The following is a 14,744-nucleotide window of genomic DNA, read 5'->3' on the forward strand; positions in this document are numbered from 1 at the left end:
AGACACAGCTGCTCTGAATGGGTAATTTGTGCCCAGATGGAGTGAAATTCTAAATGAGGGAAAGAAGCTGGATGAGTGAGTGTATGCCTATGTTAGCCCTGAGATGGACTGGCCTCCCGTCTAGGGTGTACCCTGCCTTGCATGCTCTGCATGCCTAACCTCCTTGATGGGAGGTGAGGACCTGGTGGGGTTGGGTATTGCTGGTCGGTGCAGCACGGCACTCTCCTCTGATACGCATCAGAGATGGGACTCTAGATGACAGGTGGGTGACCTTAGAATGTGATCAGACAGAACTTCAAACAGAACGTCTGAGACACAGGTTATTAAGGTCATGTCCCTGGCCAAACAGGATCAGCCGGAAGATGGGATGGGGTGGGAATTAGAGTTAGTTGCTAGTGATCTGGTGCTTGCTGAAGAGTTATAGTGCTTATTAATGTACAGATGGAGAACTGGATGATAAGGGTCAAACTGAGTTCAACACACAACTGTCTGAGTAAGTGACCATTTTTGTGAATATTGCCAATGGGTTTCAAAGATTTAAATGATCTTAAATTCTCCAGTGCCTGTAGGCCAAGACAGATTTCAGAGTATTAGAAGCTGGGTGAACTCTAGTTCCCAGTGATTTATGAGGACTGAGTGATTGGGTGAAGGGCTTGATAAGAAGATATTCACTTGTAGGAACAGAACCAGATGAAAAGCAACTGAAAATACCCAGGGCTGTGTGATCACCCCCGGGATCTAGGATCCCAGAGGGGGTCTGAAAGAAGCATTTCCAGCATTGTCACACAACCCTGCAAGAAACCAGCTCTAAGTTCCATATTAGATCTTAAGACTCACTTGACAGGGGAAAATATACAGTGTATTGTACATTTCTAAAAAAACAACAAATAGTCCTGCTCATTTGCAGGAAATGCAAACAAATTAGAACCTTGTACATTCCAGTCCACATCAGTGAACAACATATTGAACGTAAGGCCATAAAATGTTTATTATGCAGGGAACCAGCTGCAGCCAGCATTTCTGAAGGTTAATGGGAGTCGCTACTTCATTTATCTAGAGTTAGCCTGTAATGCTGGCTGCAATTCCAATCCCAAAAGCATGAGTTAAGGATTCAGGGGATGTCTAGACCCATCTTCACTTACCAAGGGTAACATCGTTCTTCTCTAACAGTGCCCCGTAGTTGGCCTGTATGTCCCTCACAATTCTTTCCAGTTTGCTGGCATACTGGGTGCAATCGAGGTCGAGGAGTACTTTGTCTGCCAGGGTCTTGGCCATCACTCCCCACAGCCGAGCCACTGCCTGGTGGTACTTGAAGCCTTTGTCCATTAGTCCGCTCACCAGGCCAAAGGTCTCGTAGGCAGAATGGTACAACGGGTAAGAGGAAATCTTGTAAGCCTGTCACACAGAAAGGGGACGGGCAATGTTTAGAAGAATATTATTCTACAGAAATATTGCAGGAACAAGAAATGGTTAATTCCACACTGAAAAGCAGAAAGAAGAAATATGGGGCTTTGGCCATTGAGCCTTCTTCGGGTGTGGGGAGAGAGAGGAAAGTGGCGGGAATGTGGAGCCCAAGAGATCAGAAGACAGAGCAGGTGGGAGAGGTGTGAAAAGCTGGAATCTGCAAATGAACGGGAAAGGTTTTTTAAATAAATCATTCCTTCACCGAGGGAAGGGGAGAGTCTGGTCTACTGTGGGTCTAAGGATCATTTTGTTTTATGAGGGTTTAATTTTCTGGTGTTTATAAATGCACAAGCATTTCCTTATTAAACCTCTAAGAGCAAAACACAAAAAAAAGCCATGATAAAAGCAATCCGTTGTTGTAACTCTTAACAAAATCCAGTAACTGCACTTCCTCTGTGTAATCTTACCAGCAGGATGTTGGATGTTGCCTTGTACTGCACTGCCTGTATGTTGCTATATCTTCATTCTTGTGTAGGGCACTCCCAGACCTTCTAGTTTGAGTGAGCCTTATTTTATAGATGTACGTCTACCTTACTGTACCTGCAACATCGATCTTCGTATTTATACAGTCTGTCATGTAAATTTACTATATCGTAAGTCTCCCTGAAAAAAGGGAGTTAAGTTAAGTTCAGAAAAACGACGAATCACATTTTAATTTATTTTTACCCACTCCTTCTCATAACTCATGAGGGACCATAAGCTGTCAGAGACATGCTAGAAGAAGCTCATATCTAATTCTTATAGACAGGACTGGGGTTCACACTGCCTTCTGTTGCACAAAGTCAATGCCCTACCGCCTGCAGAATGGCAAGCTGTCACATCATTCTTGCTGGTTCCTGCTTAGCAGTTTGACTTTGTAACTCTGGACCCCAGCACTCCTTAAACAGTATCACCAAGCTTTAATTAATATAAAGCCCAAAAAACCCAGGTGGGATTCAAAAGTATCAATCACAGCACAGCTGCCTTGCCCTGGTGATGAATTAGGCACTAAGATACAAAAGACCTGTCCTTGATCCACCTTCAGAAGAAAAAAAGCTTTTCAAATTGGTGAAGAACCATGCTGATGTAATTATTCTGGACTCTATTGCAGTGGCATGACTCATGTAATGAACTAGCAAATACCATAGTGTTTACCAATATTAACTGAATATATTGAGGGTTACAAGCCAGAGAAAGCCATTCAGCTCTTCACGAAGCCTTTCCAGGAGGACTTTCAATTTTCAGCTCGGTAAGGAATTGTATTAATGTCACACTACCTTGAAACACCTTGATAATCAAAACAGAAGAGATTCTTGTCCCATAAAGGCCAAATGGCCAAATGACGATACACTGGCCAGATGAAGTACAACAAATGTGAACCAGTGTGACCTCATAGGTAACTAGTATCCTGTTCAATGTTCTGGAAAACAGGAAATGGGTCCTTAAACCTGTGCACAGAGCAGGCATTTTTCACTTATCTCAAAATATCCCAGTGCACATTCAATCACAATTAACGTCATTATCCTCAGGCCACCCAGAGCAATCCAGTTTACAAAACCATCCAATCACACAGGATGAGATACATGCAAACTCTTTAACCTCACTTATAATTATGTTAACATTATGATTTGCAAAGCTAAAAATACGAGATCAACTGGAACACTTTAGGAAGTAAAATTAACAGATGCATCAATCAGAGCCACATCTCTTTTTTATTTTAATCTATTTCTGCAGATAAGCCTCATTAATATATTAATACATTAATCTATTTGCCCTGAAAACTGGTAATGATGTGTTTGAGATAAACGAGCCACTTTTATTCCTCTTGGGTGGACTTAACTGTCTGTGTCTTGCACAGCAACAGAGACATACTGTATAAGCAGCTATCATCAAACAGGATGCATTTAGTTATTTACTGTAAACAGAAAAGACATTCAATTTTCACTTTAATCAGGTTATAGAGTACAATGAAGTTGCTATAAACTCAAACCATTTAATCAACATGCCAAAATAACTGGGTACATGTTTTTCCTTTGAAAAACACATGGAATTCACAAAAAACTAAAAGAATTGATCTCAAAGGACATACTGTAAGGTCAATTTATACTACAGACTCTAAACACACAAAGAATCGTCTGAGGAACAAAAAATGATTCACCAAATATCTTAATTGTAATAGAAACCACTCATTTTTTCTCACTCTTTTTTCCAGAGTTACTTTTCCGTTCTATTTTGTCCACATCTTTAAATTCAACTACAGACCATTTAACTGAACACAAAGTAAATACCACAAATTAATGTTGCCTAAAATGACGACAGCTTACTAAATTTTATTACATTTTTAGCTCTCATTTATTCAAACTCTGAAAGGTTTGGGAATAAATTATTGTTAGTCTTCCTTGAACATAATGAAAAGGAAATGAATTGTGAGGATATTTTGGAAATTTAATGCACAGCAGTGCAAAAGAAAAAACGATGCAAAAACAGACATGAGTAACAAAAGATAATCAGTAACCCAAGATCACAAAACAACACAATAATGTCAAAGAAAACAAGCTGTGATGAAGAGTCCTATAATATCAAGGATTGATAGAAGGCAGTGACCCTTTAGTTTATCATAAGGCTGTTTCAACATCTTCACCCATGTGGCCAAGAGATAATCTCTCAAACCAATCTGGCTATACTGTAGCAAAATATCAATAAATACTTTTCTTTACAATCACATTATTGGGGGCTGTCTGCATTTTCTGAATGAGGCACAAGAGCAATTCCGAAAATATTTACCAACCAGTACTTTACCTTCCAACATGTTTTGTCGGTGAAAGTATATCATACAGTTTGAACTGTAAACAAAACGTTATTGCTCATTAAACAGGTACAGTATTATACTAAATGTAACGAATGAAATATAAAGAAGCTGAAGTAATTTGCATTATACAGTTCTGCAATGCTGTACTTTAAATGTAATTTGTGTTTTTTGTACTCCATGCTTTATTTACAGTATAACTTTTATAAATAACTACTGTATATAACCATACATAAACATTTACACATCACTCAGAAAGTCAACGTTTTAAACGACTGTGTAAAATTAAGCTACTACAAAAACTCTGATGTGATTATTGTGCTTTTAAAAAAAAATAATTGCTAGACATCAGACATCTACTGTAGATGTCTTGGGAGAATTTTTAATGGCAGTAGATTGTTTCTGTAAAAATATTTTGCCAGATAATAAAGAAGCCAGGGGAAAACAACTGTAAAAAGACTCAAAATAATTATATTATAATTATAAATATAAATATGTATATTTTAAGGAAATGGTAGCCTTGAAACAAATCCATCTCAAATTCTTGACAGGATGAAGGAGTCTTTTTGATACACCAATCGAAATCTTTCTGAATTACTTCAAAAGGAATGGTGACTCAGAGCGACTCAAAAGCACAATGCGGGTGTCCTTGACTTACTTCACTATTTTAACTCTTCCGTTATTGTATCGATTGACAGAGGCACAGCCTGAACATTCTGAGTCTTTTCATTTGCGTCTTTAGCGCTTTCGTTGGACACTTATGCTTTGTTTTCCTTGAATTAGGTACCAGAGAATCAAATCAATGCAATAAGAGGAAATCATGAATGAAAACCACAAAGGAAATGCGGCAGATGAAGAGAAGCCAGTCTGCAGTCTGACGTGAGCACATCACCTGTCCTTTATAAGGTGTATTGAAAACCAATACTTTTCATTATTTTTTAGGGCCTCAAGAAGGAAGTGGAAAATAGCTAATGACTAAATACTGGAAATGTCTGGAAGAGTGCTGGTTGCCACAGTGATCTCGTGAAAAGCAATATCGCCTTACCAGAAAGACACACTGTGAACGAACACATAGTAAAAGCTGGAGACATGAACCTCTATCAGACTTAAATATAACCCGCAGCATTTCCTCACCACAGGCTCGGGGCCCGAATTTGGGACTCATCCGTGGTAGTGACACATGCATGCTTGCAGTGCTTCAGGAAAATAGACAACAACCAGATAAGAAAGGGTATATGAGAAGAGCCGTAGTTTGCTTAGTCGCTAGTAGCCTACTGCTGTCCTCTCCTTAAAAACGATAGCTGTGTGCAAAACCCAGCAGAAGCCAGGGTGACTTGGCCATAAAGGAATACTTTAATGCCTAGTTATGAGCTTCATCGGTGTGCTGACAGTACCATGCAGCACACCCCAGGAACGTGATAATAGCTAATGACGGATGCCTTTAAAGTCACCAAGTGAGTGTTAAATTTAGAACCCAAGATCCTCCGTGGCAGCTTCTCCCCCTGATCCACCCACATCGTCAACTTTTTAGCACTTTACTTGATAAAACAGCTTTGATTGAAGATGTTTTATCCCATCTGGGGAATTCTCGATAATCAATAAAAAGCTCCCCGTGTACTTCTGAGTAAACTCTCACTGTGTTATTGATTGAGGTGACAAGGCCACTCCCAGAAGCTTTTTGCTCCAGATAAATAGTCATCAATCTTAGTCTGAATTTAATTGTAAAGTCTGAATGTTGAGCATCTGTAAAGAGAATACAGGCATGGAAGACAAAATACATCTTTCACTTCATGACTTCATTTGGGGATGTTTTGTTTTGCTGTGTGTTCAGAATTAGAGTTTCTGAAGCAAATGCTTGAAGCAGTGCTAAAAGCTTGGAAAGTCTTCCTGGCGTTGTGCTGGAACATTGCAGGAACTGGTTACAGCTTGTTTTCTCTTCGTTCTCTTACTTCCATATCAGTTCATTGCCTGTGCCATCTTGCAAACCCTGTCTGAGAGCTGCTCTGCCCTGTCCTGGGACCCTAAATATGCTGCTCAGTTACACACTGTAAATAGCTATACTGTAAATCTTAGTTGCTATAGACGAAAGTGCTGAAAGCTAAATAATGAATAATAATTAACAAATATGGGCAAGCAATACAAAACCAGAATACTAGTATATATAGTTAAATGACACAGAATTTAAATTGAAAGAATTTAAAGGATTGTTATATTGAGATTATACAGTGTAGCAGTAGGACCTCATTTAGAATATACTGCATAATTGTATATTGTACACTGTACTTTTGGTAACCACAATGTGAAAAAGATACTGCTGCTCTGAAATCAGTCCAGATGAACAACCAGGTAAATTCCTCAATTTAAAAAAAATGCCCTACACTGACGGGCTTAAAGAAGCCATCTTTGTAGTCTTGAACAGAGGAGTTCACGAGAGGATCTACTGTAACTCAAAAACATTCAGATCCTTAAAGTTATTGATAACGTCAGTGAAACCCCATGCAATTATTCAGAAACAATTAAAGGACACAGACGGAGGAGGAAGTGCATTTAAAACTGAGAACAGGAAGCATGCTGCTTTACACAAAGAATTGTGGGTGTAAGGAAACAAGTTTCCCAAACATTTTGTTGAATACGACAGATGTCCTCAGATTCATCAGCTAATACGAAACAAACACTAAATGGGCCAAGAGACAGAATGTTTGCAAACTTTCTTATGCTTCTTGTTGGCCCTCACACTGCTTTGCTGTCAGTTGCGCTTCCTTTCCTGCCTCCTGGTGCTTCACCATTGCCCTTTGGAGACTTTTAAACAATTCAGCCTCAGCAGATCAGCTGACGGCATGTGGAATGTTTTTGGAAACTTTATTCAATGTTTGTTGGTTTGCTGGCAGCCTTCTGTTCGAGCGTGTAACCCTCAGTAATTTGAGTGTGTGGAGGGTTAAATTATAGAAAACGTGAAGAAAACAATATCAAGATCTGTTTATCACAGTGCGTTTACACTGGAGTTTATTAAACCGTCACTCTGTTGACACATACTGTGTTACCAGGACCATTAGCACATGCTGAAAAAAAAACCTATTTAAGGAGGCATACCTGGGTGTAGGTGTATCTGATATCTGTACATGGAACGCCCGCTATTTGGAGAAAAGCTGTGTAGTCACTTCCAGATCCAATTGAGTTAATCCTAAAAAAAGAAACAAAGCCATTGGAATAGATATACAGTTATGTTTCATATTGAGAAGTGTGAAAAATAATGTGTTTATGTATGGTTGTTTCCATTTGCGTACCTAAATACTCCACCAATTTGGAAATACTTTTTAAACACAAGGGAGCTTTTATTCAAAACACTTAGGTGCTAAACTAAATAGGAACCAATGGAGAGTTTGTTTCAAACGATGTAAAAAGGGTTTTTCTATATTAGAAATATATCAGTTAGTTAAGGTATCTATCCAGTACCCAGACACATCACAAGACAGCCACATCTGAACCTTTTCTTTGAAGATTACTAAGGATAGTTTGAGAGCTCTGTAAGACTGAGGAAACAGTACAGAAAACATACCCTTTGGACCTATTCTGTTTTTCACTGACACAAAGAAGGAAAATGCACAAATGAATAATCTTGTTCCAGAGGAGTCTGTCAGTGCACACATATTGTACAGATGTGACGAATGTGCGACAGACCTTTTCTTCAAACATACAGTACCTAAGTGTAATATCTATTATTTTCCTGTTAGGAACTGGGCTCTTATTTTTGGAAAATCTGGCTTATCCAACACCAACCAACCATTAATTAAGCTGGTTTTGCAGTATATAAATTGAAGCCTTAACGAAAATATGTTAAAAGCACAGCCTAAATGTGATTGTGATGGCAATATTACAAGCTTCAACTCTTCCTAGAAGTATAAATAAGCACAGGCAAGATAAATCCAACTAAGCCACAGGCAGTTCACAAGAGATTAACATTTATCTGAAGGAAAATGGTGCATTATAGTGTTAAAAACATTTTAATCACTTTTTGAACCACAGTAATTTAAAACTGACACTTTGCTTATTGCTTACGTTTTTGGAGTTTACCATCACGTTTTCCAGATGGTTCTGGCTTGAAAGGCACTGTTCAATTTCTCTAACAGTTTGAACATGTATAGGAACATATCTAGTGTCAAGCCCAAGAAAGTTATTTAGATCCTTATTGCCCCACAGTTAAACCGATAAATAGTACGTCTTAACTATTTAATTATCTAATTATGTTGTGTAATCTATTCTGTTGCCTCCATTTTTTGTTATCCATTTCTGCTGCTCCTGGTGAACAGGCAGGGAGCTGAACTGATGTCCTTTGACCTTCATCTACAGTGTCCTCCCACAGCTCACGTGAATCCAAACATAGCGTTTCGTTCATGGTCACAGACTGCAGTGTGTGACAGTGTCAGGAATGGAGCTGGCCATGTCTGGAATTCAGGCTGCTCCTCCAGGGTGGCCGGGTGGCCGGGTGTGGCTTAAACTGGAAACCGAGGCCGGTGACCACCGACACACAGACATTTCCTCCATGTTACAAAAAGCGGTTTGTTACTGTATGAAGGGAAAAGGCATTAGCTGGGGCTACAGCATGTTGAATAATTATCAGCAGCAGCAGCAGCAGCACCATCCTTCTCAGCCAAAAGTGTCCAGTTTGTATCAGTTTGTGCTGTGGGTTCTCCAATTGCCAAGCATTCCTGATCTCAGGTTAATGTCTCACAATGTCTAATATGTCTAAAATATAATAATAATAATAATAATAATAATAATAATAATAATAATAATAATAATAATAACACCAAAAACGAATTCCTCTTTATAATCCAAAAACGAACTCCTCTTTTATTGGTTCTTATTTTATTTTATCAAAAGCATCAAAGCAAATGTTAAAAAGAAGTGAAAAAGATTTCAAATTTCAGACTGTGTTTATATCAGACATTTCATCAAAGAACCACTGTGCACAGGAGTCTTACTGAACAATAAATAAATACATTGTAGCTGGAGTTCCTGGTTATATGATATCCTTACATTTTTCATTTGGGATTATATAAACCTATCTACGGTTTGCTCTTCAAAACACCTCTACATGTTTTGGATGACTAGAACGACTCTCTGGTTTTCACACTGTCCAGATGGCCTACCTGATCGTGAATAATGAAAAAGTACCTGCCGCTTCCTGACATCAAGTGCTAACAATAATTTATTACCTATCATCAATTAGAATGGGTCTATGTGGTTCAAAGGCAACTTCAACATCCTCTGTGGTTTTTAGATTGCAATACAATAGTCCTCATTAATAATAATCCTTATTCTTGTCATGGACAATCAAATTTAAAGCTCCACAGGGGATGATAATTCTGACTCTTGCAGTGCTCATGGCTCTTTGAATCTCAGTTAATGCTGTCATGTTTTTTAGGTTGTGTGGTTAGTACTGATACATAACTTATAAGGCTTAAAAAAATGCTGTTTACACAATACCATCCAGGCCCTTAAACCCATCGGCAATACATCAGAGGATTACTAGTTGCTGTACGGTAAAGCAATCAAACAGACACCATTATCTTTGTTAAGCAGATGAAAACTGTGTCTCAATCTCAATGGGATCTCAGTGGGAATACTGCTGTGCACAATGCAATGTTACCTTTTGTGCAAATAATTCTTAAGCCCCTGACCATCACAGTGTGGGGGATGTAAGCCGTTAGTCTTTCATAAAAATAACCTGTTGTGTTTGAAGTTATTTTTCCTTTAAACTAAAATGTATGCTGTAAGTACTCACAGAGGATTACCAGGTTACTGCCAATAATATGCTGTGTACATACTTTCAAATGACAACAAATACGAAGCACTAGAAAGCACTGGCCTTTTTTTTTACATACATACAGTTTCTGTTACTTGGCAGAAATGCTCTTCACACAAAGAGAGAATTTTTCTCACCCCTTCAAATCCAGGTGGGGTTAAAACATATCAATGTCGATTCATCTGAACCAGGTACAGTCAAAGGGTGAATAATGTAAAAATTAAATTTGGATAATGCCTGCCAAGATTTAATTGCTAGCTGGGCTTTGGTGTGCTGTTAGAATTTGGCAGCACATAAGCAGACAGGGGAGGCATGGTGGCCTGGCTGTTGGTGCTGCTGCTGCCTCATAGCTCTTGGGCTCTGGTTCAATTCTGGCTAGAGAAATGTCTATGTGGAGCCTGCATGTCCTTTCCAAATCCACGTGGGTTTTCTCCAGTTTCTATTTCCTTCCATCTCCCAAAGAGATGCTGGCTGGCACCTTCAGCTCGCCCCTGTGTGCTTGTGTGTGTGCCCTGCTATGGACTGGCAACCTCTCCAGGGTGCAATCTGGCCTGGAGCCCTGTGCACCCGGGACGAGCTCCAGGTGGCCACAACCCTCACCTAACACACACAGCTCTGTGAAAATGGACGGGCGCATGCGCAGCTCAGAGCTGCAGCAAGACTGAATTGCTGGGAACAAGAGATTAGCATAACCTGCGAGATAACAGTATGGGAGAGGACGATAAAGAAGAAAAACATTGTTCTGCAGCAGCAAGAACAAACCTTCCAGGAGGAACGCTCTCTGCTGAGTGCCATCCCCCACTCCCACTAGCATCTCTCAGTGTCTCATAATTGCAAAGCCCTATTTACTTTCATGATTCCAGAACAATTAAAACCTTAGACTGCTGCTAATGAGAGCAGAACTAACAGATACATACTGAGGGAGTGCTGGATCATAATGAGATGGGCTGTTTGCCAGCCATGTATCGAACACTGTCTTCCGGCCTCGTGCCACCTCTTCTGGGTTTGGATTTTCTACCTGAGGCAAATAAACATAAATTAATACCGTCACATATAATGGAAGAAAAAAAAAGGACTGAAACATGAAATCAGTCAACATCGCCTGGCCTTCAGTGCACTGCAGGGCTTTTAAGTGAAGTGGTGAGCTACAAGTATTGTGTGTTTGTAGATTGGATACAGACAGTTCCCAAATCTCCAAACTAAAATATAGCAGAGCATGCAATTTACCTTCTTTGCAGACTCGCACAGCAGCTTGTAGAGGTTCGGGGTAGCTGCTGCAATCAATGTTGCATTTCCTTGAGGATTTTGTGAAGAAAAAAAAAAAGGAAACTTGATTGAACTATTAGAAAGCTGTGACTCAGGATAACCTTTCCAAATCACAATCTTTTCAAAAACAGGCACTCTCATTAGCAAATCAGTTACCTTCAACCGCAATGTCAACATTTAAGTAAGCTACAGCTCGATTTCCGAGAATTTTGATAAGTTCCTGAAAAGAAAAGAGAAAAGATATAGTAAGAAGAGCTGTAGAGAATATAGCAATAAGCTGCTAACAAGCTGATATACTCACATGTCTCTGCTTGCATCACTTCTCTGTGAAATCTTGTTTTTATAAAAATGCAGTATTAATTATATGCCCTGTTCAAGAAACATTGTAGCACACTTGTAAATACACATTAAGGCCAATCCCATACTAGAGTACAGTGGTTCAGATCAGGCCAGACCTCACTCTGGTTACTATAGCACTACTTGGATTGAGAGAACATGCCTCTGCCCCTGCCTGGAACACCAGCTGATTTCCACCAGCTGCGTCCTACAGGAGGGGCTTGAACCCCCAGCCCAGTGCGAGCCCACAGTCTCACGCAGAGAGCTACGCCATCCCAATGCAAACAGCCGATATAAAAAAGCAAAGCAGAGCGAGGCGACCTAGTAAAGCGGGAGGTTAGGTGGGGTTAGATTTGAAGACGCCAGTGGCCACAGAGTCTCTAGTAGACGGGTGCGGTGAGACACACGGGCTTGGTGCCTCACATGTCTGACAGCGTAGTGTGGAGCCAGGTCTTCAGAATCTTTTCTAGGACTAGATCTTTTTTATCGCATTCTTTAATAGTAGTTCTTGGTACATTTGATAAAATATACAGTACAATTTAGAATGGATAAAACGTTACAGGACGAAGCCATTAATCCTATATACTGTATAGTCATTTGGAACATTAGGAAGTCTATTAACAATATGTAAGCTGCCATTAGAAGCTAGCGAGCTGACAATAAGGCGAGTCCATCATTTCTTTAGCTGCTGGCAAAGGGCTGACACTGCTTGAGGCTTATACTATTATACTCTAGACATTACACACTAATTGTTACTATGGTTTATTGATATGAGTCATGCATAAAGACTTGAAACTCAGGGTCGGAATGAAGCCCACTGGGTGAGGCCTTACTGGTGAAAGAAAAGCAGGAATTTGAAAGCTGATAATGAAAGACACCGCATGAAAGACAGAATTTGTAGATCCTCATATTGTATAATACAATAGTGCTGTCTGGAACTTTTTGCATGATATGGTCAAATGTGAGAATGGTGTGCATTAGCTTGTTTCGCTAAAAATTCAGGCAAAGTACATATAACAATGGACACATCATTTGTCAGTATTATTTTTAATTGTAACTGAACGAGCAGTGTGAGTCAATGAGATCGAGCAGTGATACAGAAGTTGAGTTCCTGAACTACCTGTACAGTATATGTACAGTTCTCATCGCTGGTTATTATAAGTTCACCTTAGACCTCTTTTATCACACCAGAGTTGTCATGAGACACTACCACCTTTTTCTTCAGAAGTTTGCACCTTGTTCATACTGTACCTAACGTACAGGGTGTTGTCCACTGACCCACGAGAGTAAGACAGGTGCAAAGCAGCTACAAGCCAAGCCTCCAAAACAGTGGTCTGTGCAGGTTGGCCAGTCTTCTCCGACACCACATTTGCATGCCAGACATACTTCACATTATTTTTAAGGCACTTTCAAACGGACAAGGTTCTACAGCTCCCATGTTAAAAAGCTGATAAGAAAGCACAGTGTCCCTTGTGCGCTCTTCACATTCAATCAGCGATTTTTTCTTTGACCTAGTTTTCTCTAGCAGCAGAAAGTTGATGTTTTTTTGCCTCACAGTCAAGCTTACATTCAAAAGATTTGTTTGATATATGCACAGAAATAAATGTGGGTTTTCGTCCATCTATTTTCTAAGTTCTTAATCCAAGCCCTCTCTTGGCAAGCAGTGCGTGCAAGGCAAGGTAAATCCTGGATGGGAAACCATTAAATCTGTGGAATACCTTCAGAATAAAAAGGAGCCAAAACATTATAGAACTCTTCCAAGCAGCAGTGGTAGGCAAAACCTGCAACACTTAATGCAAACAACAACCAGTGCTCTCCTGACCTCAACCCATTCAGTCGACCCAATCAGACCATGTTCTTCGGCTCCCCAGTTGCAGAACATGATGGATCGCCGAGGTCTCCAACCTGAAACCAAAAACCAAATAATTGGCTGTTTGATTAAGTATTTAGGACAGAGGCCTGAAACAAAGGAAGAGCATTCAGCACTTCACTTCTGATGGTGTTGCAGGTTTCAACAAGAGACGTTTTGAAAAAGGCAATAAAAAAAGAACAGGAAAAAATTTCCCACTCATCTTTGAGAGTGGGAAACTGCTCAGAACTGAAATTCATACATTATTTCGTCCGGCTGTACCTGAACCTTTTGAAGTCCCGGTGTACAGATGGAATATTAACAGATGTACCTCCACACACACGACAGAGGTACAAATTCACATTCACTGTGTGCTGGCTCTGCATACACTGCTGCTGCACCTTCAGTGATCTTTCCCTCAGCTGTGTACACAGGGTCCAGCACTGCTGGGGTAGGACCTGGAAAGGACTGAAACCCCACCAGGAGGGGTGACATGCTCAGTTGTCCACTTAACACGATGGACACTGGGGTGGAATGGTGGCACTGTGGCTTAGGATATGCGCCTGTGGCTGGAAGGTTGCTGGCTCAAATCCCACGGCTGGCAGAGGAATTCTACTCTGTTGGGCCACTGAGTAAGGCCCTTAACCCCAGCTGCTCCAGGGGTGCCATATAAATGGCTGAACCTTTGCTCTGACCCCAAGCTTCTCTCTCCCTGCCTGTGTGTCTCATGGAGAGCAAGTTGGGGTACATGAAAAGACAAATCCTAATGCAAGAAATTGTATAGGGTTAATAAAGTGATCTTATCTTATATGCCCAGGGCTTATACAAAGGTCAGAGCATGCAGCTGAGAACACAAATAGACAACGAGCCCTCATTTCACACCAGAACAGACTGTCCTTATATCGCTAGCACTAGAGTTTAATGAGAAAGTTAAAATTAAGCTACATATTTTAAAAACACAGAAATCTATTTTCCAATCACCATGTTTGCAATGGGTGCCTATTTTTTAAAATGTATTTTGACATGACTCAAAAAAGGGTTTCAACGAATGACCGCGATTTTTAACCGAGCCTCTAAAATCACGGACAGTATCAATACAACTAATTTGATTAACTGCGAAAAATATTCAACGACTGTAAGTTATTTACAAGATTTTAGTAACCTTTCCCACCATGTTTTTTTTTAATATTGCACAGGAAAGCAATTTATTTTTATTTCAGTCTTTGTTAGCAGCAGTA

General features: G+C 40.0%; 1 protein-coding gene across 1 annotated transcript in view; it reads right to left on the reverse strand.

The window, feature by feature from the left end:
* Nucleotides 1–14,744, reverse strand: part of LOC148653076 (putative N-acetylated-alpha-linked acidic dipeptidase) — an 82,364-nt gene that overhangs the window by 40,240 nt on the left and 27,380 nt on the right. Inside the window, exons 9-14 of the mRNA XM_088647602.1 lie at nucleotides 13,480–13,562; nucleotides 11,478–11,541; nucleotides 11,283–11,350; nucleotides 10,973–11,073; nucleotides 7,340–7,430; nucleotides 1,143–1,395 (exon numbers count right to left, since the gene is read on the reverse strand). Of these exons, the coding sequence (XP_088503728.1) occupies nucleotides 1,143–1,395; nucleotides 7,340–7,430; nucleotides 10,973–11,073; nucleotides 11,283–11,350; nucleotides 11,478–11,541; nucleotides 13,480–13,562 (660 nt within the window). The remainder of the gene's footprint in view (nucleotides 1–1,142; nucleotides 1,396–7,339; nucleotides 7,431–10,972; nucleotides 11,074–11,282; nucleotides 11,351–11,477; nucleotides 11,542–13,479; nucleotides 13,563–14,744) is intronic.

This window comes from Lepisosteus platostomus, chromosome 10 (genome assembly GCF_059453375.1).
Source record: "Lepisosteus platostomus isolate fLepPlt1 chromosome 10, fLepPlt1.hap1, whole genome shotgun sequence".
Taxonomy (NCBI): Eukaryota; Metazoa; Chordata; class Actinopteri; order Semionotiformes; family Lepisosteidae; genus Lepisosteus; species Lepisosteus platostomus.